Below are 26,253 nucleotides of genomic sequence, written 5' to 3'. Positions count from 1 at the left end.
TGAACTTTTTATAAACAATGTAATCTCCCTTTAGAGACTTCCTTTTGTCACTGTAATATGCTGATGCTGTTATCAATGCAAAAGCAGGCTCTTCCCCAGTAGCATACCTCCTTTGATGGCTACCTCATCCCTGTGAACTCCACAGGGTTGCCTCCATATAGGAATCTTTTTCCTAGCATGCCTTTCTGCAACTGGCCTTTTAAATTTGACAGAGCCAAGTAGTTGCAGCCCAAAGAGGCCATTTTGTAACTAGCTACTGCTTGCTGCATTACCTTTTTTACTAGCTGGAAAGTATTCTCATCTCCTGTTGTATTTTCTCCCAATCTTCTCTTTCTTATTCCCAACGAGAATGGCACATTCTTACTACTTGTCAGGAGAAAACCTGTTAATTGAATAACATTTTCATATTCCATCCCATAATGAGACACGATACCCTCATTTTTATGTTGATTTTAGGACTCTCGCATTATTTTGAAGCTATATGGCTGTAGTGCTAAATACCAAATATTTTTCATATTGTTCAATTTAGTGGATGATGATCTGTAATTAATGTAAAATCTGATCCTAAGAGGAGATAAAGTAACCTTTCAAAAGCCAAACATTCCTATTCTGTTGTGGAGTGTTTCTGTTCTCTGGAGAACAGTTTTCTGTTCACATACAGAATAGGGTGTTCCATTTCTTCAAATTCTTGGCTCAGCTCTGCTCCTATCCCCAGTTTAGAAGCATCTGTTTGCAAAAGACTGTTTGCAAAAGACTGGGCTATGTAAAATGGGGTAATAACATAATTGTTTCTTTATCTCCACAAAGGATTGTTCACATTCACCAGTCAATGTTGAGTCCTTTTGACATGTATTTGATGAGATCTGTTAGTGAAGCAACCCTCTCAGAAATTAGGAATAAACTTTCTGTAGTAGCTGGCTAACCTTTTAAAGGATTTAAGTTTTCCTTTGGTGGTAAGAACCTTGGTCTCCTTTAGTGTCCTGACTTTGTCTTGTTTTAGTTTTATGAATCCATTTTCTGGAAGGAAAAAAAAACAACAACAACAACCCACAAGATATTTTATTTCTTTGTTTGCTAAACAACATGTCTTCATATTGATTGCTATAAGTAATTCTTAGGCTATGTCTACACTACAGTTGACCTATGCTACACAACTCCAGATATGTGAATAACGTAGCTGGAGTTGATGTACCTTAGCTCGAGTTATCGCGGGGTCTACACCGCTGGAGAGTTGATGGGAGAAACTCTCCCGTTGACTTACCTTACTCTTCTCATCGGGAGTAGAGTACAGGGGTCGACTGGAGAGCGATCTGCTGTCGATTTGGCGGGTCTTCACTAGACCTGCTAAATCCACCGCTGGTGGATTGATCTCAGAGTGTCGATCCCGGCTGTAGTGTAGATGTAGCCTTAGACTGCTGCTCATAGGTTTACCAGATAGTTCACCCAAGTCTTGCTAAATAACAGCCCATCATCGAGTTATGTGACTCAGTTTCATACATTGTCTTTCAGCAGACTATCTATCAATCTTTAAAAAGTGGCTGGTGGGCCATATAGACCAAATATCATTGTTGTTAAATTAAAAAAAATCCTTAGGGTGTTGGAACTTCTGTTTTACAATGCTGGGTTTAGAGGGATCTTGCAGTAATTTTTGTCTAGATGTACGGTTAAGAGAGATTTTCCATGTCCATTTTCTCCAGTATTTTGTCAACTCCTGGCATTGGATAGTTATCAAATGTAGAGATAGCATTAATTTTTCTGAAATCTATACAGAACCTAATTCCCCTGTCTTTTGGGGGCACAGTAACCACTGGGGAATGCCATGGGCTTCTGGAGGTTTCAGGAACCTTTAATTTGAGCATGTTTTCTTTTTCTTCCTCTGCCAAAGGTTTCATCCATTCAGATATACGCTTGAATCTTTGTCTTATGGGTTTATGGCCCTCGATATCTATTGTGTGAGTAAGTATCAGTGTGTTCTGGGGTTCTAGTAAAATAATTGCTATATACCTTTAAGAGTAGGTCCAAATCCCAATGCTGTGCCTGGTTCAATTCCAGACATTGCTTAACTATCTGAATTCCCAGAGACTCTCCCAATCTCCCATATTTCTTCTATTGCACTCTCTGATTTGCTTGTGGTATGCCCTGGAAGAAAACCTTTCTGACCACTTTGGGGTTCATTCCACCCTTTTGAATAAATTCACAGAATATATTTTTGCCCTTGTTTACCAGCTGTGGTAATTGCATAATATACAGGACTTACAGTCTCATAACTACATGGTCCTTGCCATTTTGCTACTAATTTAGTCTCACTGCTGTGGAGCGGAAGCAAAACTTTTTCACCTGGTTTATATTTAATTCCCATGCCCCTGTTATCATACCATGTCTTCTGGTTTATTGGGACTTGTGTTAGATTCTCCTTTGCCAACTCAATAAACTGAGTGAGTTTCTCTCATCTTTGGGGTGTATTCTATAAATTGCAGGGCTCTATTTTTGATCTGACCTCAGTTTCCAGTTCTCTGATAGCTATGGGTCCCCTAGATTGTTGGTCATAAAATAATTCGAAAGGTTGTTGCCCGAGGTACCTCTCTATAAGCAAAGAAGAGATGTACCATCTCATCTCAATGTTTGGCATCCTCCTGAACACATTTTTAAGCATGTCTTTTTCAAGGTTTCTACCAAGAATATTCTACTGGCACTTTATTCTGGGGATGATATGTTGTGTTGTGAAAGCAATTACTCCTACTAATTCATTAGGTCTCTGCAGTAATACTGAATTGAAGTTGATAGCAGGGTGAAGGCGCCAACACAACATGTGTTTACCCCAGATCTGTGAAGATGAAACCTGGTTTTTCTATAGCTTCTTGGGCTATTTGCAATTTCAAGACATCACACCCTCTGTCCACCTCAGAAACTTTCATTCTAGAGAAGATACTATAGTAGCAACTCTGCAGTATAAAACTCATTTTTAGTTTTAGGCGCACCTTTTCCCTTTCCATGAGGTTTTTCCATCGAAGGGGAAGATATTAGCAGGGGAGAACAATTTTTCTCCAATTTGCACCTAAAACATGAAGACAGATGCATCCTACATTGTTAAAAGAAAGGAATGTAAACCTGCATTTAAATCATATACATCATACTTACTCGTATTACACTTGGGAATTATGTTTTTTCTGCATGTATAGTTAGTGGGTGGAACAGATGGTGAAGACAATTTAATGTGATGCACTCATTAAAATGAGCACTTCTTCCACATGATTGTCCTTCATGACGGGGGATTCAATGGTTTTAATGGAGTTTTTGCTGTATTGAAATGCAGGATGTTCGAAGCATATGTTGTATAAGGTTACACTATGCTGAAGACAAACTAACCCTTATCTCATTCAGTCAGTATTGCTTGTTGAAAAGTAACAAGAAATTGCAGGAAATTTATGGGAGGCTGTGAGTTTCTCTATTCATTCAAAGGGGAAAACTATTGAACTTGCAAATTGGCTGCAAACTTTTCCCTTTCCATGAGGTTTTGGAGACTATCATAGCTTTTCAGCAGAGACCAAACAGTAAGGCTCTTAAGAAATTCAAAAAAATTAAATTGTAGTACTTGTATTCATATTACATTTCATACTGAGTGACATTCAACAAGTCTCTTAAGGTCTCTTTGCCCAAGTTTCCAGATCTGTAAAATAGGGATATCTACCCTCCCTTACAAAACACTTGGAGATCCTCAGATGAAAGGCCCTGTATAAGTGCTGAGTATTCTCATTATTAACAATGACAAAAAAATTCCCTTGGAACTCGGGCATGACTCACCTTGTTGCTTGGGTGTGATCTTGCTGAAACATCCCTTTGCAGGACCTTTGAAATATTAAAAGTCTAAGCAAACAAGAATCTCAGGTGGTTGGCCTCAGCAGTTTCTGTCTTGCACACTTCTACTGAACCTTCTGGGTACAAATCTATTCTTTTTTAATCTCACCTGGAACTTGCATGTTCTTTTGGACTTGCTGGGACTGGTCAGCTAATTAATTTAATGAGTCTTCTTATCCCATTTGACAGATTCTTAGCGGGTTAGTCTGCAGTTGCAGTATGCTATTTACATCTTTTAGATTTTATGAAAATTCAGAAAAATAATTTATTTGCACAAAATTAATATATCACTAATAAATTAGACAGTCTCTCCTCTGTGATCACATGTCTCAAGTTGTGATAATGCACTGAGGGTTTTTTAAGAGCGAATAAAAATACAGAAGAGTGGTAATACATAGAAAAAGTAAATGAATAGGATAGGTGGACAACAATGTACTGCAGGTGCAGGAGCACAAATAAAAACTTCATTCTGTGTAATAAAGTTTCACCCACTTGGGCCTCTTCAGGCAGCCACATATGTTCTAACAAACATTCAGTCTTGTGTGAGCTAATTTTGCTTAGCAGTAGATGCTTAAAAATATGTTGGTGAAATGACAGAAAAATTTACTTGTTCAGCTAAATCAAGATATCCTGACTTCTAGTTCAAGAAAGAGAATATTGGTCATGGTGTAGCCTGGAACATGGATGCTGTGAAAGGTGAGGAAGTGAACATTGGGATGTATAAAAGGAAGTTCATAGAATCCAGGAGAAAGCTGTATTCCCCTTCACAAAGCTCTGTCTTATTGGAGTGCACTATACTATATAAAATATAAATAACTTTTGAGAAAAATTATTGTTCCTGTTCCCTCTGTTATCTGTGGTAAAGGTAAATGTGTTGTTTGTTTACTCTAGGACATTTGAAATGGACCAAAGCTGAGGATATTGACATAGAAACACCAGGATCTATTCTAGTGAACACTAACCTGAGGGCTTTAATAAACAAACACACCTTTGCTTCCTTACCTCAGCATTTTCAACAATACCTCCTGCTTTTGCTTCCAGAAGTAGACAGGCAGGTAAGTAGAAACATAAAACATTTGCTTCCTTACTAATAAAACTTTTTGTGTTTTGGAATATTTACAAAGTCTGACTTGATTCCACTCAAAATCATTATAGAATGAAACTTGTAAAATAATTGTTTTTCTTAGCTATTCTACATCAGCAAGTTTTAATTAACATTCACTTGTGTCCAGATCATGTCCTGCCTCCTGCTGCCTCCATTTCTATGACCTCCCTGAAACCCAAGCCACTCAATTACAACCTGTCCAAAATGCAGCCGGTCAGATTACCTTCTTAACCAGTTGAATCCCTTTACTGGTTCCCCTTTGCCTTCTATAGCAAGCTTAAACTTCTTGTCTTTCAAGGACCCACACAATCTCACCCCACATGTCATTTTTTTCTGTGTTCCCCTCAGCCTCTGCACTCTGCCAACAACATCAGCCTCAATGCTTAATTTGTTACCTTCTCTCACTCCTACCTCCATTCCTTCTTCCACACTTCAGCCTATTTTGGAACAAATTCTCAGTTCCAGTGCACGAGGACTCCAGCCTCTCATCTCATTCATATCCCTATTAAAAGACTCACTTCTTGCTTGAGCCCCACCAGTGCTCACTTCATCTAGTCATACACCCGCTCCACTGGAGATAATGGGAATGAGCATGGGAAGAGAAAATAAATTTTTCAAGTTATTAGTTTGGGTTTCCCATTGTGTGTTGTCCTCTCTGTATCTGTCCTTTAGACTGTAAGCTCCTGGGGGTAGATGAGCCTCTCTGTATCTTCTCCAGCATATTGTTAGCAGTTAGAACAATAGTAATTTAGGTACTTAAACACTTGCCTAATTTAAGCAAATGTATAGTCTCATTGACTTCAATGGGACTACGCATGTACTTACATACTTAGTTACATGCTTAAGTACTTTGCTGAATCAGGGCCTTATGTTGTATGCAAATAGTCAGTGAGTTACATTTCCTGTCTGTTCTCAGTCCACAAAGGATTTGAGTCTGTTACAGCCCAGCTACAGAGCCTGGCTCTTAGGTCAAACTGTTGTGACTCATGGCTTTCGCTCTTGAGGTTCTTGGCTCATTCTTCAGTTTTTGTGAAGATGGCAGATGCCACAAAAACACAACAGAAAGATAGAGAGAACAATATAAGCAATTGATTGACTCAACATCTTAACAAATTATATACTATATTTTAAGGACTCTTCAAACTATATGCTTTGTCAACAGGGAGTATTTGAAGTTGAACATTAAAAGCCAGATCTGCATCAGAAGTTATGTAGAATTATTTATTCTCATTCTCCTCAGATGCACTTAAAATTGCTATCAACAAAATTAAAAAGGACAGTTTTTCATCAGGCAGAAAAACAGATTTAAATTTGCGATGCAGTTAAAATTTTATTGATAGTTTTCAGTTATCTAACAGCCTTCAGTTAGTGATTCAGAAGAGATAAATTGTCTGTTAGATATGATCCTATTTCCTATCCAATCCAGTCGGAGCTAAACATTCACACTTCAATTTGTAAAACTACTGGCATTATTTACAAGCCTCCTAACGTAAAGATTATAAAAAGATAGGGACCACAGTACTGAGTTACTGCCTTACCTTCATTTAAGATAATGTATTCAATAAAAACTGCACTCATGCTCAGTACCATGGAAAATTGATTTTTTTTGAGTTTTGCATGGCTTTTGGCATGAAAAACAAGAATGTTTGTTGAACTAGGCCCTAAATTACTAAGAATTTTTTCAAAAACATTTCCTTCTCATTCTTGTTTCAATAAACTTTGATATAATACATGTGAGTGCAACAGGCACAGTACCACAAAACTAAACTCAACTCCATGGCCAAGAAAAGTAGTTACTAAAAGAATACACCATCAGCCTCATACTCTTACAGCAATATTTTTTCTTTGGTCTCATGTTTTCCCTATGCCTCTTTCTGTCTTTCATGTGTTTGAACAGAAACCCAGGCTCTTTTTTTTATGTGCGTTTGGAAAGCAGGGGTGGTGCATATATTTGAGAATAGTGGGCAGATTTGGTGGCTGGAAGAATGATCATTTCAGGGTTTCTTGTCTCTTGGAGGATGGAAGTTCCGGAGGCCTGTCCCTGATCTTTACTTTACAGAGGTTGTAATACCAAATGTGGGTGTTTCCTGATGTGACATCTGAAAAGGTGCCCCATAAGGCATCTTCCTGGCTGCGACAGGAGTGGGCTGATCAAAGTAATGACACTCTCTCACATCTGTCTGTTTGGGGTGAGTGCTGGGCATTGATACACCTCCCGGGGGCGAGAAGGAGTGAGACGCAAGGCCTGCCAGGTTTCTGATTTCCTAATCTCTCCCACTGAGGCAGGCTGGACTTCTCTTGGCAGGCTCTTTTCCATTCCCTGTACCAACATGGCTTTTTTGAGCTGAGTTCTCTCTGTGTTTTCACAGGCCACGCTCTTGTCTCGGTCTCCTCCAACCCCAGAACCAGGAAGGGTATGTCTGTACTTCAAGCTGAATGTGGATGAGTATAGCCGTTACACTTCTATTTTTAGTGTGCTATCTCAGTCACAGCTAGTGTGGGTGCATCTCCTCAAATCATGGTTTACCCCTCTAGCTCGAAGTGTGGACATACTCAGTGAATACCAGGGAAGATATTCCTTTATCCCACCCTCCGCCCGGGAGCGAGAGGGGTAGGGATTTTGAGGGGCCTAGACAGACATAGTCTGAGGGTGTTCATGTGTCATTGTTTCAGAGGGCCACCTGCTACCAGGAGCAGAAAAGCTAGAGTGACCCTACCTTTCTCTGCAGGGGAAGTGGGAAATTGGAGCCCTGGTAGCCACTTGAGCAGTATCTCTTGCTGCCCTCATATACACCTGATTTCACCAGTCTCTCCTGCAAGCTTTGTTATTTGGAGGTAGGAAAGCTTTAAGTGCCCAGTGACCACAAGCAAATGCCTGCCCATTCCCTGCCCATCTCTGGGAACACCTGTACACTTACTTGCTAATGCTGGAGAAATCCAAACTCCACAGATATTTTTTCCACAACTTTTTGTCTGATAATTTCTATATGCAATTACATTTTTCCCGACCTTATACTATTGTGCAATCAATAGTTGGCTGGTGTCGTCCTCCCTAGATATGGCTGCATTTCATCAGTGCTATATGGATATACTATATGAAGTGCTGTGATGAAAGATGCTATGTAAATGCAATATATCAATACTATTTGTCTTCATGTATGGTGATCAATGAAATATAGTATTGAGTAAGTGCAGGCTCAATTACACTTTATTACTGCTCCAGATAGAACAACTATATGATGAACGGTCAATTGTCATTTCTGTCACAAACACCATTTTTCTAAGGCTAGGTCTACACTACCAGCCTGAATCGGCGGGTAGAAATCAATCTCTCGGGGATCGAATTATCGCGTCTCGTCGGGTTGCGACAATCGATCCCCGAATCAACGCGCTTACTCCACCAGCGGAGGTAGGAGTAAGCGCCGTCGACGGGGAGCCGCGGAGGTCGATTTTGCCGCCGTCCTCACAGTGGGGTAAGTCGGCTCCGATACGCCGAATTCAGCTACGCTATTTGCGTAGCTGAATTTGCGTATCTTAAATCGACCCCCCCCGTAGTGAAGACCTGCCCTTAGTTATATAACTCCACCTTCTTAAATGGCATTGGGCTGAAACTTGTCATGCATTTGTTTATACAAATCCAAACATTTTTAGCAACCATTACTTAAGTGAGTTGCCTTTTTTAGTTAAGCAAAAAATACCCCCAAATTAACTCAAGATTTAATTGTGTTTATACCAACCTCTTGTTCAAAAAAGGTTTAGGACCAAATCCTGCACTTTAGAATAGATGTTCTCAATATGGGGATGAGCTGGTGTTGAGGAGTCACAACCACCCCACCCTTCCCTTGCTAAATGGGAGCAGAGGCTTAGGGGTGGGGTCCCTGCATGGAAAAGGTTGGACACCACGACGCTATTGTTGTGTGTACTCTTTCCTATTCTCACTGGAATTTTGCCTGAGTAAAGACTGTATGATTGTTCCCTACGTTTTAAAATCAACTTCATCTTAACATCCAGAATGTTTGTTAGAACAATATCTATGTGTGAATGCCATCTGCTATTCACAACTTATATGTTTGAACAGTTCCAAGTTGCATGTTGATTAGGTTCTATTTCAGCAGTAAAGATGCTCATGCAGCATTCTTTGTGTTCAAAATATCATGAAATGAATTTGGAACTAGAGCTGGGTGGAAAAAAGTATTTCCATTGCCCAGAAGATTTTGTTATTTTGAAATTAGTTTTTTCTATGATTTGGGAGGGGGGTGGGAAACGAATATTTTGAGATTCTCTGTGAAAGGGAATTGAGCCCTGGCTCTGGGGCAATCTGCCTGGTGGGCTTCCCCAGAGCCTTGGTCCCAGAAAACATTTGTGTCCCTGACATATTGGCAGCCTCCTTGGCAAACTGCTCGGGAGTAGGGAACCTGGTAGCTCTGGGGCCCCATAGTCTGCATTGTGGGGCTCCCAGGGTTTCTGCACTGTTGATAAATTTTATAGTCAATTGCTTGACCATATTTTGGTTTATGAAATATACTCAAGGGATCTAATAATTAATGTTAGTCAGGTTATTAATACGGTACAGGAAAAAGGTATATGCTACCAGACTCCAAGGAGCTGTCCCTTGTAGCAATGTTGCATGCACCTCACACAGAAGGTGTGCTCCCCCAGTTACGCATTTGATGGTATTATTTATATGATTTTACAAATTACACATCTCTTTACACTAAAATGCAACCCATGAGTTCCTTCCTTATCTTTGTTTTGGATACTAACATTCCATGTACTGGTCAGTGAAGGTAGATCAAATGTATCTTGATTTTTGACAAGTTTCTTATCCGCTTATGCCAAATGCTTACTTTAGCAGATGTAAGGAATTATGGGATACTTAGCGTAAGTGAACAAGATTATTGTATGAGCTAGTTTAAGATATATCAGTTACAATATTTGTGCTTAATGTTGTTGGTGCTTAATGTATACCTGTGTGTGACTGTATAATATATATTGTGACAGACCCAGACCAGTGGGGTACAGGAGTCTGGTAGAGGGCAAATATACTGGTCACTGGATGAGTAGTTTTCTGTTCCCTGAGTGACCAGAGCAGGGGCTGCACTAGAGTAATCAGGAACCTGCTAGAACCAGTTAAGGCAGGTAGGCTAATTAGGACACCTGGAGTCAATTAAGAAGAAGCTGCTAGAATCAATTAAGGCAGGCTAATCAGGGCATCTGGGTTTTAAAAGGAGCTCACTTCAGTTTGTGGTGCGAGTGTGAGGAGCTGGGAGCAAGAGGCGCAAGGAGCTGAGAGTGAGAGGGTGTGCTGCTGGAGGACTGAGGAGCACAAGCATTATCAGACACCAGGAGGAAGGTCCTGTGGTGAAAATAAGGAAGGTGTTTGGAGGAGGCCATGGGGAAGTAGCCCAGGGAGTTGTAGCTGTCATGCAGCTGTTACAAGAGGCACTATAGACAGCTGCAGTCCACAGGGCCCTGGGCTGGAACCCGGAGTAGAGGGCGGGCCCGGGTTCCCCCCAAACCTCCCAATTGACCTGGACTGTGGGTTCTTCCAGAGGGGAAGGTCTCTGGGCTGTTCCCCAACCCACATGGTGAATCTCTGAGGCAAGAAAATCCGCCAATAAGCGCAGGACCCACAAGATAGCGGAGGAACTTTGTCACAATATATATGAGAGAGAATAATACATATTATTATGATACATATTTATATGCTTGCCAGCATATATTAGTCAACAGATCTTATCAGCTCCAGAAAATTTAAGACAAAAATGAGCAATAGTAAATGGCCTAGCAGAAAGTAAGTCTCCCCTAGCCACTAAAATAGAAATCTCTTGGTTTGAATTCAGGTCACCTTTACCGTTCACGGCAAGAGCTAGGTAGTCAGTAGGGCAAAAAATTCTACATTTAAATACTATTAGGAAAATACATAAATAATATCATAATTCACAAGAGCATGTGAATATTTAAGATTCATAAAAACAAATGCTTGATACTAGATACTACATAATGTCTCCTCTTAAACAAAAATTATTATGAGTCAAGACCTTCCTCAAGCACTTTTGTTTGTAGATCAGTGACACCAGAACTGAAGCCTGTCTTGGGAGTCAGTGCCAGTAATAGTGATCTAAGACACTGTAACATCCTGTCATGTTCAGGTCAACTTTACCTACAGAATATTTTGTTTCTGATTCACGTCATTGACCCACTTGATTGGGTTAATGTTGGCACTTCACATCTAGAGCAAGTCTCCATGCTAAAACTCCTTTTGAATGCTTTATTGAAAAAATGTGCAGATCATTTTTGAAATGAAATAAGTTTGACTTCATATATTCCTTTCAAATAGGCAAAGTGCTTTAGGGACCAGTCACCTACAAAACTTCATTTTGAAAAACTCTTTGCTTCCGCTTAGCTCAAGACAAATGAACATCCATAAAAGTAACTTCCTTTTTTTTTTTTTTAAAGCATGTTTTTTCTGTTGAAATTACCTGTGCTTAGGTTGAGATTCTCAAGTATTTCAGCAGTGTTGAGAGAAGGTGATGTATAGTACATATCAGCTACAATATTTGAGCAGAATAAGATGAGACGAAGATGGTTTGGCAGCTCTCACTCTGTCAGCTTGTTTTTGTCATTTTTATTAATACTTTAATACTGTTTTAACATACAGCCCTGCTGTATTAGGAGAGAGCAAGTTCAGCTTCTTTTTCACACTGCGTTTTTTAGTAGTACAACCCATCATTTTGATGGCTTTCTTTGCAGCATCTGTACTTCAGGCAAAGGCTTTGACATTTTCTGCAGTGCCTCACAAACCTTTCTGTGTTATGACATCTTTCTATTCAGAATTCATCCTTTGTGTTGTATTGTTTTCACATGATTCATTTTACATTTTTCTCTGTGGAATTATTGTGTAACAGATATCTTACCCCAGACACCTTCCCAATTTATATTTGTTTTTAGCTGGTTGTACTAATGCTCTCTTTTTTTATTGTTCTTTTTCAATTTTTTATCATTGGATAGGTACTGAGCTTTCTGTTGTTCATTATGATTGCTCATGTAAATGTTTACCCATTCAAAAACTACACTGAAATAATTTTGAAGTTGTGATGGAAACACACAAGCTAGGAGGAAAAATTCATAGTACAGGGTGAAGTGTGCCATATGTCTTGTGTACTTAGGCACAACTGGGCACATTAAAAAAGCCATTAAAATGGCACCCCATTGTGTCCAGTAATTGAAGGTCATATGGTATATTTCTTTCCTTAACTGATTTTTACCTTTGATTTTATTGGTTAGTGTTAAAAGCTTAGCATTTTTCAAGTTTCTTTATGGTACAATTTAGTTTCATAGTGCATGATTCATGTACAATTTTTCAATTCACAGCAGTTACAAAAGTGGAAAAATTCAGTTTTGTATGGGTGTGTTTCTTCATTAATTTTATGGTACATTTTCAAAAACACGGTACGTTGAAAGTCAGTTGACAGGTCAATGGGACTTAGGCTCTTAAATGCCTATGCCACTTTTGAAAATGTGAATTAGGTTCCTAGGTCAAGTGGGCACTTTTGAAATGTTTACCTTACCCTACAGAACAATGTAGTGGCTGCCTTAAAATTTAATTTGCTGATCCAGTGGTCCTAATCTCAGTACATACTTATCTCTCAATGGCTATTGAAGTCAATCTCTTGATAGTGATTTCACACCTGATTGCTTTGCAGTGTTCACAATATTTTGACAAATTTCATATTTCCAACTTGCTCAGATCACTGTTAAGTGACATGTTGGAAAATATACTCATGCCCAGTCTAAACTAGTCTTCCCACTATTGCTCCCAGTAGTGAAGTTGTGCTAGTGGCAGTGCAACTGTGAGAGATTTCTCAAAACCATGCTAGTGTTTTTTTGTTTTGTTTTTTTAAAATGTAAGTGAATGGAAAGACTATAGGAGTTCGCTCAAGCTCTTAACGGGGATGATTGTCAAGTTCAGTGCATTTCAGCTATGATAAACAATGTGTTAATGGCCCTCTTGCTACTTTTTAAAAATTATTTATGTATTTATTTATTTTATTTCATTTCGGTAGAGGCCCCAGTCAGGATCAGGGCACTGTCATGCTAGGTGCTGCGCAAACACCATGATGTGAAAATTTTGTTTAAATACCATGCTTTTTGAGTCTCTGCAAACCTATTCACAGTCGTTAAAAAGTGTGAATCGGTGTTTGCTAGCACACACAGGCTTACTGCTGTGGAAGCAGTTCACTCTGTGCTGGGTTATTAAAGCCCTTGTTGCAAGCTGTCCTCACGCGTCTTTGTAACATGTCTCACATCCACACAGATAAGTGCTTGCTGCAATGCACGGGTTTTGAGAGAACTATTGAAATTGCTCTTGGTTGGATCAAGGCTCAGCTTGGTTATAGCCTGCATTGGGGCACTGCAATGTTACAGTGTTAGCTGTAGACTGTAAGTTTATTACTGAAGATGTGCTATTGCAATTGGTCTTGCCAAAGTTGCACTTCCTCCTACAGCCTGTCAATACAAGCGACCACTCTGGATAGTGTGCCATGTGTCCTGTACTTCTGATTTCTTTTTTTGTTTTGAGCTAGTGCAGCTTCTGTCATTTTATGTATATGAGTTTTCTGTTTTATATGGGGCAGAGCAGGCAGTCTCGAGTGTCTTCTTCAAGTGCTTGCTCATATCCAGTCCATTGTAGGTGTGTGTGCTTGCCACATGCATCGGTGCTGGAAGTTTTTACTCTCAGTGGTATCCATAGGGGACTGCCTTTGGCGCCCCCAGAGTGGTGCGCATATGTGCCATATAAGGGGCGCTGCTGGCCCCTTCCTTAGTTCCTTCTTACTGCCAGTGTTGGGGTTGCTCCTCTTGCTCTAGTAAGTGATTCTCATTCAGTGATTCTTTGAACTTTTTCTCTTGTAAATAGTTGTACTTAGTGATAGTTAACAGTTCCTAATAAAAAGAACGACGAGTACTTGTGGCACCTTAGAGACTAACAAATTTTAAAAAGCAACAGAGAGTCCTGTGGCACTTTTAAGACTAACAGATGTATTGGAGCATAAGCTTTCGTGGGTGAATGCCCATGCATCCGACGAAGTGGGCATTCACCCACGAAAGCTTATGCTCCAATACATCTGTTAGTCTTAAAAGTGCCACAGGACCCTCTGTTGCTTTTTACAGATCCAGACTAACACGGCTACCCCTCTGATACTTAACAAATTTTAGTATACTCTAGTTGATAGTCCCCCGAGGGGTTTAGCCCAGTGACGCTCCCTGGGCTTCAAGCCGTGCGAGGGCTGTAAGAAGCCTGTGCCAATCAGTGATCCGCATCTTAGCTGTTTGACATGTCTGGGTGAGTCCCACATTGGTGAGAAGTGTCGCATTGGAAGGGATTCAAGCCCCGGACCAAGAAGGAAAGAGACATTAGTCTCCGCGTGCTCCTCATAGAGTCTGTGCTTCACCGGCCTCAGAGCTGGCACATTCGGACTCGGTACCAAGTACTTTGGCATCGACAGGAAGCGCCTCCCCCGGCACCGGATATCTCCCAGCGCCAGTCCATGTCACCAGTACCAGCCAAAAGAGACAGAAATCACGTGGGAAAGGGGCGCTCCCTGGGGACCTGCAATGGCAAGGATAAGGGAGAAGTTAAGACTAGACCGGCTTGGACCATCTCGCTGTCACTGGAGCGCAGCCAGATGGCAGCCTTGCCTGTTGGGTCTAGTCTGCCTCCTATTCCAGGGAGTGGTAGAGGCACGTGGTACCTCATGGTGCCGTCCACCCTGAAAGCCTTTCAAGTGGCAAAGGACATCTTCTCCCTCACAGTGCCGCCTACTCCTTAGGAAGAGAGGCCCAAGGACCCCTCCCTCCCAACCATTTCTAGGGGAAAGCCTTCAATGGCACCCCTTCAAAAGTCACCCCCTCGGCACCGTACTCTGGCTCCATCTCACTCACCAGGGCCGTGCCAACAACCTCCGGAGCCGTGCCTTGGATCACAGACCCACGGACACTCAGCGAGTTCCCAGCACAGAACGCTGGACTCCAGGCACCAATCCCCCAGATCCCGACATCAGTCACTGGATCCACGGTACTGGGCCACCAAGGCATGTCACCGGTCACCAAAACCCCGACAGTGCTCACCTGACAGACGCCACTCTCCGGTTTCCAGGCGCCACCCGTCAGAGCCTCTTCGGCGCTCTCTGGAATCCTGGCACCACTCTTCGGAACCCCATCGCCAGTCACGGGAGCCCCGACTCCGGTCACTGGAGTGTCGCAGACGATTCCCGTGGTCACAGTCACTGGAGCCTGCACACGGTCCTCGAAATAGGTGGCATTGCTCCCCGGATTATTATTGTGCCTATGGGCAGCACTACCAGTTGCTGGATACACGGCATGGCTCAGCGAGCACCTGGTACCGCTCCCGAAATGGCAGGCACGAGACCGCCAGATATAGTGGGAAAACCTACCCTATGGTGGCACCGACGTGGTCACCAGAGGAAGATCATTCCTTCTCGGGCTCTGAGAGTAAGCAGTTGACGGCCCCCAGAGAGCTACCACCACCTTTACAATCAGCAGGTTTTCCTCAGGGCCAGTCTACAATTACGTGACTTAGGGTCAGTGGCAGGGCCCTGGCAAATGTATAACCCCCGGGCATGTCCCCAAGCTGGGGAACCTTAGGCCCAGCGCTTAGTCTCAGGGGCATCAGAAAGACCTTCAGCCTCGGTGTCTCGCCCGCCACTGGCTCGGACGTCAGGTCAGTCCAGGGGACCCAGGAGCCACTTCCTCCAGCGCATGGAGTTCCCCAGGCAGGGGACGGGGAACCCGCCCCTCATCTTGGGCTGGCCGCCGCCTCCTTATCACCTGATTAGACAGTAGCAGGTCCTTCACAGACAGTGCCTCAAGATGATGTAAAAGCCCACCAGGAGCTGCTTAAACAGGTGGCAGTGAACCTGGGATTGAAGGCGGAGGAGATGTCTGAACTAGCGGACTCCCTATTCGATGTGCTGGCCGCAGCAGCCCCAGCAAGGGTGGCCATACCCATCCATTATGGGGTGGTCAAAATTGTAAAAGCCCTGTGGCAGACCCAGTCATCCTTGCCCCCTGTTTCTAAGAGCGCAGAGCACAAGTATTACATCCCTGCAAAAGGGTTTGAGTACTTATATACACACCCAGTCCCCAGGTCATTAATAGTCACGGAGGCCAATGAGAGTGACAGGCAGGGGCAACCCAGCTCAATCCCCAAGAATAACGACATGAAGTGACTTGATCTGTATGGCAGGAAAATGTATTCTTCAGCCAGCCTACAGCTTTGCATAGCAAATCATCTGGCCCTGTTCGGCAGGTATCACTTTAATGTGTGGCAATGCACGGCCAAATTTGCTGACTCGCTCCCACAGGACACTAAGGAGTTCAGTGCCATACTAGAGTATGGTAGGGTAATTGCGAGAGCCTCCCTCCAGGCCTTCTCAGATGCGGCAGATTCCACAGCCAGGGCAATGGCATCGGCAGTATCAGTGAGGTGGACATCATGGCTACAGTCGTCTGACCTGTCGGCAGAAGTCCAACAGTCCATCTAGGATCTCCCATTCAGTGGCTCGGCCCTGTTTGCTGAACAAACAGACAGCAGATTACATGGCCTGAAAGAATCAAGGACCACTCTTTGCTCCATGGGTCTGTACACCCTGGCCCACGCTAGGAAGAGATTTAAACCTCACGAGCCAGGCTAGAGCGGAACTGTATCACAGGAAAAGCAGAGGATATAGGCAACACCAAGGCCAACTGCCAGCAGCGGGGGCTCATTCGGGCTTGAGCCACGGCCCTCCTAAGAACAGGCATTCATTTTGAGGGGACGCTCAAGGGTGACCTCACAGCCTGCAACCAGGATTTGTCTCACCCTTTATTTTCCCACTGTTTGTTGCCTTACCTCTCCACTTGGACCACCATAACTACAGACCGCTGTATCCTCAATTCGGTGGCAATGGGGTATATCCTCCAATTTCTTTCTATCCCTCCTTCCAACCCCCCTTCTCCATCCCTCTTCGGGGACCCTTCTCACGAGCAACTGCTCACCTAGGAGGTGCAAGCCCTCCTGTGGCTGGGGCCTTTAGAAGAAGTTCCCGCAGAACGAAGAGGGACAAGATTTTACTCCCGGTACTTTCTAATGCCAAAGGGGGCCTACGCCCCATCCTAGACCTGCGAGACCTCAACAAATACCTCAAAAGTTGAAGGTTCTGCATGGTCTCCCTGGCCTCCATCATTCCCTCCCTGGAGACCGATACGCCACCCTCGATCTGAAAGATGCTTGCTTTCACGTTTTGATATTTCCTGGCCACAGGAGATTTCTACGGTTTGTGGTCTTTCAGGCACACTGCCAGTTCGCTGTGCTCCCATTCAGCCTAGCAACAGCACCAAGAGTGTTTACAAAGTGCATGGCGGTAGTCGCAGCCTTCCTCAGACATCAGGGTATCCAGATTTTCCCTATCTCGACGACTGGCTCATTAAGGGCCGCTCCAAAGAGCAGCTGCAGTGCAGTGTCGAGGTATTGTGAACCACTTATCAGGTTTGGGTCTGTTGATAAACGAACAAAAATCTACATTGGTCCCAGTTCAGAGGAGCTTGACTCAAATCAGGCCAGAGCATTTTTACCACAAACCAGGTTCAGGGCAATGTCGGATCTGATCACCCAAGTCACCGCACACCCGCTCACTGCGTGCACCTATGTCATCCGACATGCAAGGCTGCGGCTAAGGCCCCTTCAAATGTGGCTGTTGTCAGTCTATTCCCCAGCCAGATCCCTTTGGACGGGCTCCTCATGATCCCACCCTGGGTACTCACCTCCCTCCAATGGTGGTCCGACCCGGCGATGGAAGGTATTCCATTTGTAACTCCACGGCCCACGGTATCCCTGACGGCCTCGGTTGGGGAGCACACCTTGGTGCTCTCAAGACTCAGGGGCTGTGGTTGTGAGAGGAGTTGTCACTCCACATAAATGTCAGAGAGCTCAGGGCCATCCTGTGAGGTGTTCCTTTCCCAACTGTCTGGTTGCGTGGTACAGGTGCTGACAGACAACACAGCCTCTATATTCTACATAGACAGGGGTGAGCCCAGTCATCGGCCCTTTGTCAGGAAGCCCTTCGCCTGTGGGACTTCTGCATCCAGCATGCGATCCACCTGGAAGCCTCCCATCTCTCCGGTGTTCAGAACATGATGGTGGATCGCCTCAGCAGGTCCTTCTTCTCTCATGATGACTGGTTCCCCCTCTCGGAGGTCATCAGGATGCTCTTCCAGAGGTGGGGAGCTCCCCAAGTGGACTTCTTCGTCACCAGGCAAAACAGAAAATGCCACCAGTTCTGTTCTCTGCAAGACCTTGACTGCAGCTCGCTATCGGATGCCTTTCTTCTGTCATGGTCGGCACTCTGATGTATGCCTTCCTGCCAATCCCACTGATCAGCAGGGTCCTTTCCAAGATCAAGAAGGACAAGGCACAAGTCATTATGATCACCCTGGCCTGGCCTTGTCAGCCTTGGTTTGGCATGCTCATGGACTTGGCAGTAGCAGCTCCATGGCCTCTTCCCGACCATCCGGACCTGCTCTCAGGATCATGGGGGGCAGTTGCTGCACCTGAACCTCACCTCTTTCCACCTCACAGCATGGATGCTGCATGACTGAACTCCAAGGAGCAGGCCTGCTCCAGTCAGGTCCAGCAGGTAATTCTGGAAAGCAGAAAGCCCTCCACTAGGGCTACCTACCTCGCAAAGTGGAAGCACTTTTCCCGCGGGGCGTCAAAGCAGAATATCTCTCCAGTCAGCGCATCTCTGTAATCCATCCTGGATTACCTCCTGCATTTAAAGCACGAGGGCCTGGCCTTTTTATCAATCAAGGTGCACTTGGTGGCCATATTGGCCTTCCACCCTCACGTCCACGGTAGATCGGTATTCTCACATGAGATGACTATCAGGTTCCTGAAGGGCCTTGAGAGACTGTTTCCTCTGGTCCAGGATCTGGTTCCCCAATGGAATCTCAGCCTGGTCCTCTCCAGTCTCATTTGTCCTCCTTTCTAGCCTCTGTCATCTTTCTGTCTCTTGCACCTGTCATGGAGGGTCGCATTCCTTCTAGCTGTTACCTCAGCAAGGCAAATCTCCGAGATTAAAGCTCTTATGTCGGAGCTCCCATACACGGTGTTCTACAAGGATAAAGTCCAACTGCGTCCCCATTCTGCCTTCCTGCCAAAGGTGATGTCGCACTTGCATGTCAACCAGTACAACTTCCTCCCAGTGTTCTGTCCAAAGCCCCACACATACAATGAGGAAAGGTGTCTACACACCCTAGATGTCATGCTTGCCCTGGCTTTCTACCTTGAGCATACTAAGCCCTTCCGCAGATCAACTCATCTCTTCGTTGCAGTGGCTGACAGAATGAATGGCCTTCCAGTGTTGGCTCAGAGGATTTCGTACTGGATCACTATCTGCATCCATACCTGTTACAAATTGGCACAGTTGGTGCCTCCACCATTAATAACTGCTCATTCCACAAGGGCTCAGGCGTCGTCGGCCGTGTTTCTGGCCCATGTTCCCATCCAGGACATCTGAAGAGCCGCAACATGGTCGTCAGTACACACCTTCACGATGCATTACGCCATCACCTAGCAAGCCAGAGATGACGCTGGATTTGGCACAGCTGTGTTGCAAATGACATATCCGTGAACTGCTACCTGCCTCCGAAGGTACTGCTTGGAACTCACCTACAATGGAATGGACATGAGCAAGCACTTGAAGAAAAAACAGTTACCTTTCATAATTGTTGTTCTTCAAGATGTGTTGCTCCTTCCCCTCTGTCGGACTTCTGGCAAGAGGGAACTGTTGGAGGGAGGGAGCCGTCAGCGCCCCTTATACCGGCGCATATGCGCGCCTCTCCAGAGGGCGCCAGAGCCGGTCCCCTACGGGTACCGCTGAGGGTAGAAACTTCCAGGTGTGGCGAGCGCACACACCTACAATGGAATGGACATGAGCAACACATCCTGAAGAACAACAATTACAAAAGGTGAGTAACCATTGTTGGGGTTTTTTTCTTGTTTAAAAAACAGGGATTTTTATATGGAATATTGAGTCAATTTAATTTTACAAAATATATTATTATTTACATTTGGAAAATATTAATTTCATGTTTAAAGAAAAAGTTTGGTACAACACTTTTGTAACTGAGAGATGCTCTTCCTACAATCAACCTCTTAAGGGACCCCTGCTAGGAACTGTGGTATAGGTCCACACAATGCACTAGTACCGCAGGAGTAGCAAGTAGTGGAGTGCAGCACTGCATAATTGCAAATTAAAACAGATGTCAAGTCTCAACATGCTGGTACCAGAACAGCGAAAGCTACTCTACATAACACTGTCACCATCGGTGGAGCAGCATTGGGCTAGATCAGTGTTTCTCAACCTACTTACCTTTGTGGGACGCATATGCAGCTCTCTGTTATGTGGGCCACATCCACACAATATATACTATCTGTATAGCCCTGAGGATGTCCCCAGGCCACAGCTGTGTGCTGATTGGACTGCAGGCGGCCTGCAGGCCACGGGTTGATAACCACTGGGCTAGATTGATGGAGGAACAATACCCTAAAATTCTTGGTTTAGACACATGCAGGGAGTTATAAGCAGGATGATTTTGGTGGATGATGGACCCAAGCAAACCCTTATCTCCTTCCTAGCCACCCTTCCTCCTTTCATAATAAAAATATGGCATGTTACAATAAAGGGTTGGGTGTGGGAGAATACAGCATTTACTGTTGTATCTCCTTTATTGTTCTCTCCCATGATTACCCCCACACACACACACACACACTGTATTTTTAACCAAAAATTGCAATCCGTCTGTTTATTTTTTAAAAATCTTTGTCGAGTGCTACTTTATTATTTTTTTAAAATAATTTCCTTATTTGTGTCTACTCCTTTTTCTTCTGGATTGTTGACCTCATATTTTCTGTGTCATTTTTCTCTTTTCCTACGGGGACACAATCTCCTTATCCTTGTACGTAGGGAGGCAATGTGATCTAATGGTTAGAGTAAGGGACCAGGGAGCAGGACTTCAGACTACTATTCCAAATTCTGCCACTGACTCTGTGTGACGTAGGATGAGTCACTTAATTGTTTTGTCTGTGCTTCCCATCTGTAGTTTTATAACGGGCGTTATAGGTCTAATTATTATTTGTAAAATATTTGAGATTCCCAGATGAAAAGTGCTTTAGAAGTGCAGGATATTACCATTGTTCTCTCGGCATTGGGTGAATGATAGCATAGGATTTGGGATGTTTTTGTAACTGGAGTTGAGACAATATTTCCATTTTGAACCCCTATAATCAGGCTTTTATATGCATGACTAAATATTTGCACCTGGCCAGTGTGCAAGATCTTCACGGTAAAGCAATTTTTATTTTTAAGAATTTTGTAAAAGACTCACTTTTCCTGTTTAACTTAAAATCACTACAGTGTCATGTGAAATTATTGTTTACTTGTTTACGATGTTTATCTGTAATACTCCACAATTATCCTATTTTTCATGGGGAGAGGTATACATGTTTTATTTTTATTAGCAGGTAGGTCTAAAGGCATCTGCTTCTTTACATTTGTTTTCCCCCCTCCACCAACTCCTCTCCTCCTCTGTCTTGCTTGATGACTGTACCATTTCCCATCTTTTCAAATACTCAAAGCCTATTAAAAAGGCTGCTCTTCATTCATGCTTTTGCTGATTACAGCCTACAGCTGATTTTCTTCACCTTGCCATTAGTTTTTGGGGTGGAGGGTGTCTTTAATTTTCCTCATTGTATTATGATCTTTATAAATGTCTCAACTTTGTAACTTGTTCTGAAGCATTTGGTAGTGATACTTGTATGACAGATGCTATATGAAAATAAATTTAGTTGTACTTGTTTAATATGTATGCAATTAAAAGATGCTGTTTGCTTCGGATGTTCTTTTTTTCTTTTAATTTGTTGTAGCTTGGTTTTAAAACCTGCCTTATCTTTTCATTTTGCCAGATTGATTATTCTGTTTTAATTCTTCATTTAGTTTCTTGCATCTCAGCTTCGCCAAGCTGGATTCCATTGTTGTTTTTGACACTACAGTGTATTAGAATGAATATAGCTATCCCAATTGACTGCTTGATTTAGACAAATCACATTTCACTTTGAAAATATGTTTGTACTTCTGCAGTCTTACTTGGTGTATTTCCTACATTAGTGGTGGGGGTGGGGGAGGGAGGGAAAGAGTACCTTTGTTTTGTCGATTTTTTTTTTTTGTCAATTTTTTTTTTTAATTCTGTAAAGGACTCTTACCATTTTGTTTTGCTGCATTATAGATCTTGTGGAACAAACAATTTTCTAGCAGAAGCTTTTCCTTAGTTTTCTTTCTAGATCTCCCCTTTGGATTTAGATTTTTAGATCAAGTAATATATTTAGCATTATCTGCAGAATCTATCTGTCTCTTCTGTATACAGATGCGGCCCATTTTTCTTGTGTTATGTTGATACTCTCTTGGGTTTGCTTCCTGTTCTGCCTATGAGATAATAACCATATTCTGGGCTGAATAAACTGTGGCTGAAGGCTGAGACCTCTGTAAGAGACATTGTTACTGAGTAAACAGTAATATTCAGATTATTGTTACACCAGAATGTCAGAGTTCTGAGGCATAATTTGCAATTGGTTTTTTTCTTGGCATCTAGATGAAATGCGAAGTTGAGGTTGGCTATGTTTGTGAGCAAAAAGATACTGAGTTCTGAGGGTAGTAAAGAGTCATCTGCATATATTTGCATATAGTATGATTACTGGCAACTACCTTCGTTCTGAGTCTGTATCTGTTTTGGCATTCTTGCACTCTTCAGTTTTAATGTAGTGTGCTTTATTGTCAAAGAAATGTCCTGATTAGTCACACATTTCCATATGTTCGGTTTGCGTAACCCTCTGATTCCTCATTATCTTTTTTTGAAACTCAGAACCTCCCTCTCCTTCTGAGACTAACAATACTTATTAAATATATTTTGACAGTCTCCAGAAAAGATAGGTTTATCTTCAAATTCCCAGACTATTTTCTCTGTATCATAAAAACCCACGTGTTTGTGTGTATATATAACTACACACAGCTTCGCTTCTGTGTTTCAAATTAACCTCTCCTAACGTTCCTTATCTTCAGTGAACGAAATACAAGTTGCTGCCCTTCTGTCTGTTTTTGGCAAGTCTCACTGTTTATAAAATGTTCTGTAGTTTCCAGCTGCCATCATCTCTCTCTCATTTCCACCATCTGAGTCCTTGAAAATCTGAAATGTGTGTTTTATGTTATACTTCATAATTTTCTGCTCCTTTATTGTTTATTCCCCATTTTTATTGCTCATCTACATATGTACTTAGCTCTTTCTTTCTCTGCTTATTTTCATAGGATGCATTATTCATTTTTTAAAATATCAAACGATTGATGATGGAGACAGTGAAGTGTCATAGTGGAGTTACATGATGAATCAATTTCAAAGGGCACTGGCAAGATTGGTGGGTCTCAACTTGGCTCTGCCAGCTGCATTTGATCTGTATACAAATGCCTGTGGTTGCCATATGTTTGCACCATTCTTGTGAACAAGGATGTAGACTGGTGAAGGGGCTTGACTTTTTAATTTTATTTTTTTTTCTCTTCTATCTATGTGATTGGAGCTTTCTTTCCCTACTAACTCTAGCTACTTTGCTTTGAAGTGATACACTGTGAAGGCTGGGGTTGGCTAAACCACCTTTCCACCAAAAGGCAGTTGGTATATTAATTTGGTCTCTGGGCATGGTGAGAGGATGACTCAGAATAAAATCCCATTGCCCACCTATTACTTAGGACAGGAGTGGGCAAACTTTTTTGGCCCGAGGGCCACATCGGGGAATAGAAATTATATGGCTGGCCATGAATGCTCACAAAATTGGGGTTGGGGTGCAGGAGGGGTGTGGGCTCTGGGGTGGGGCTGGGGATGAGGAGTTTGGGGTGCAGGAGGGTACTCTGGGCTGAGACTGAGGTGTTCAGAGGGCGGGAGGGGGATCAGGGCTGTGGCAGGGGTGCGGGAAGGGGTGCAGGCTCTGGGCTGGGGCTGAGAGGTTTGGGGAGCCAGGAGAGTGCTCTGCTGGGATCGAGGGGTTTGGAGAGCGGGAGGGGGATTGGGGTAGGGGTGTGGGGAAAGGCTCAGGGAGTGCAGGCTCCGAGTGGCACTTATCTCAAGCGGCTCCCGGAAGCAGTGGCACGTCCCTTCTCTGGCTCCTACGCGGAGGCGCGGCCAGGTGGCTCTGCTCGCTGCCCCATCCTCAGGCACTGCCCCTGCAGCTCCCATTGGAGCATGTAGGAGCTGGAGTGGGGCCATGCCGGCGTCCGGGAGTTGCGTGGTAGAGCCCCGCCGCGGCTGGAGCAAGGCTGACCCACATGGTCTGGCCCTGACCCAGCGTCCCGGCCTGAGTGGGGCTGAGCCACGTGGTGCGGCCCCGGCCGGAACGCTGGAGTTGGGCCGAGCTGCTGGTGCAGCTCATGGGCTGGCTTAAAATGGTTTGCAGGCCGGATATGGCCCGCGGGCCGTAGTTTGCTCACTCCGAATTAGGATGAAGAGGCTTATGGCAGAAAGTGCCTTCTGAAGGTGTTGTACATCACATGGGGCAGGTTAAAGAATCTCACTGTAAGGACTCCATTTTTGCCCATAGTAGCTGGGTTATCATAAACTCATTTTGGATTTCCTTGCATCTTTAATTGTTTAGTTTGCTTGCATGTGCTCTATGATGTTGTCCTATGGGAAAGCCTTGCACAATAAATGTCCTCGAGGGCTATTACAGCAGCCCTGGCATGAACGACATCATGTCCTGAAAGAAGCAGGTTATCAGCATAGCTCAGCATCAACCAGTACAGGAGCCCTGCTCTTGAGAGATCTGATTCTGCAAGGTGCTTAGTGTCTGCAACACTCAAAGGATGGAGATTTTTCTTTTTCTTTTTGCTACAGGTGATATACTGTGGCTATGTGACATACATGATGTGACTGAAACACTATCATTGGCAGATAACTCTGAAACTATAGAAAATGATGGTGATCTTGAAGGTGGATAGTCTTCAGAATCCTGTATGTTGAGGATGGATTCTCCTAAACAAAATAAGTCAATGCAGTTATTTAATTACTATTACCATACTGCTCATTTATTACTCATTGCCTTCACTGACAGTACTACTTTTAGAGGTGAAATTGTAAAAGGAAGATCTGCCTATTTCAACTATTTTCTTTATCACAACTGCATTTAAAATGATAGTACCTGCATGTTCAGACACGTTCCTTTCATCATCTTCAACGCAGCTTCCTCCCGAGAAGGAGCATTTCTCATGATGTTGTTTCATTCGGGCAACCAGGCCTTGCATTTCTTTGTTGCACTGTTTGCATTTTGCACGCATGCCTGTCTTACCCACAGATAAAGGAACTTCATTAAAATATTCCCAAACTGGGTCTCTGTTATGGCCTGCTGCCATTATAGGTTTTCCCTTCTAGTGAGAGAATGGTATGGTCGATCTCAAATCAATGAAGGCTACACTCAGAAAGACCTCAAGACTTCTGGAATATGCTGCTCAAACAGTTTCACTTTTGTTTCTACTGCCTGTCCCTCGCTTGTCACATTTATCTCCAGACTTCTTCTCTTTATCCAGATCTATTCCGCCACCAGCAATCTTCTATTCATTGAACTTTTTGAAACTTTGCACTTTTAGAGAGAGGTAAGGGATTGACTCTGTGTACACAAATTTACAGAGGGACAATAGAGTTGAGGTCTGTTATTTCTCAGCTCTATTTATTTATTTATTTATTTAAAAACATGTTTGCTGTTAACAAGCATGTTATCTCCGGAGACACAAATCCAGTTTGAGAACTGTAAAACCAAGCATCTCTGATGGTATCTTCTAGACTGAGCACTGAGTCCCATTGGGTAGAAAGAAAGATTAATCTAAGTAATCTATGCAGAAGCATCTGGAGCCCCATAAGATTGGGTCCCTAATCCATGAGCTATTGAAACTCATTTACAAAACTTTTCTTTAACATTACATGAATATACTGTCTCATAATCCCTATTCCAGGATGAGATATCTTTGAGCAATAACGTATCTTAATTAAAACTATCTTTAGATAGGTTTTCTCCTCAAAAAGCACTTTATCAAAAAAATCCAATTTTGTTGATTTTTTTTTTTTAAATAATTGATTTTTATCCACCCTGGTCCAGCGTAGGGCAACAGAAGCAGTGAGAGGTATGAAAAGAGAATAAGATGAGA

The 26,253-nt window shown here is 43.2% G+C and overlaps 1 protein-coding gene across 1 annotated transcript in view; it reads left to right on the top strand.

Moving 5' to 3' along the window:
- ASXL3 (ASXL transcriptional regulator 3) overlaps positions 1-26,253 on the top strand; it is a 136,656-nt gene that overhangs the window by 80,123 nt on the left and 30,280 nt on the right. Inside the window, exon 8 of the mRNA XM_065399681.1 lies at positions 4,747-4,910. Coding sequence (XP_065255753.1) covers positions 4,747-4,910 — 164 coding nt within the window. The remainder of the gene's footprint in view (positions 1-4,746; positions 4,911-26,253) is intronic.

This window comes from Emys orbicularis, chromosome 2, assembly GCF_028017835.1.
Source record: "Emys orbicularis isolate rEmyOrb1 chromosome 2, rEmyOrb1.hap1, whole genome shotgun sequence".
NCBI lineage: Eukaryota > Metazoa > Chordata > Testudines > Emydidae > Emys > Emys orbicularis.
The sequence above is the reverse complement of the archived record's forward strand: the minus strand, read 5'-3'. Positions and strand labels throughout refer to the sequence as shown.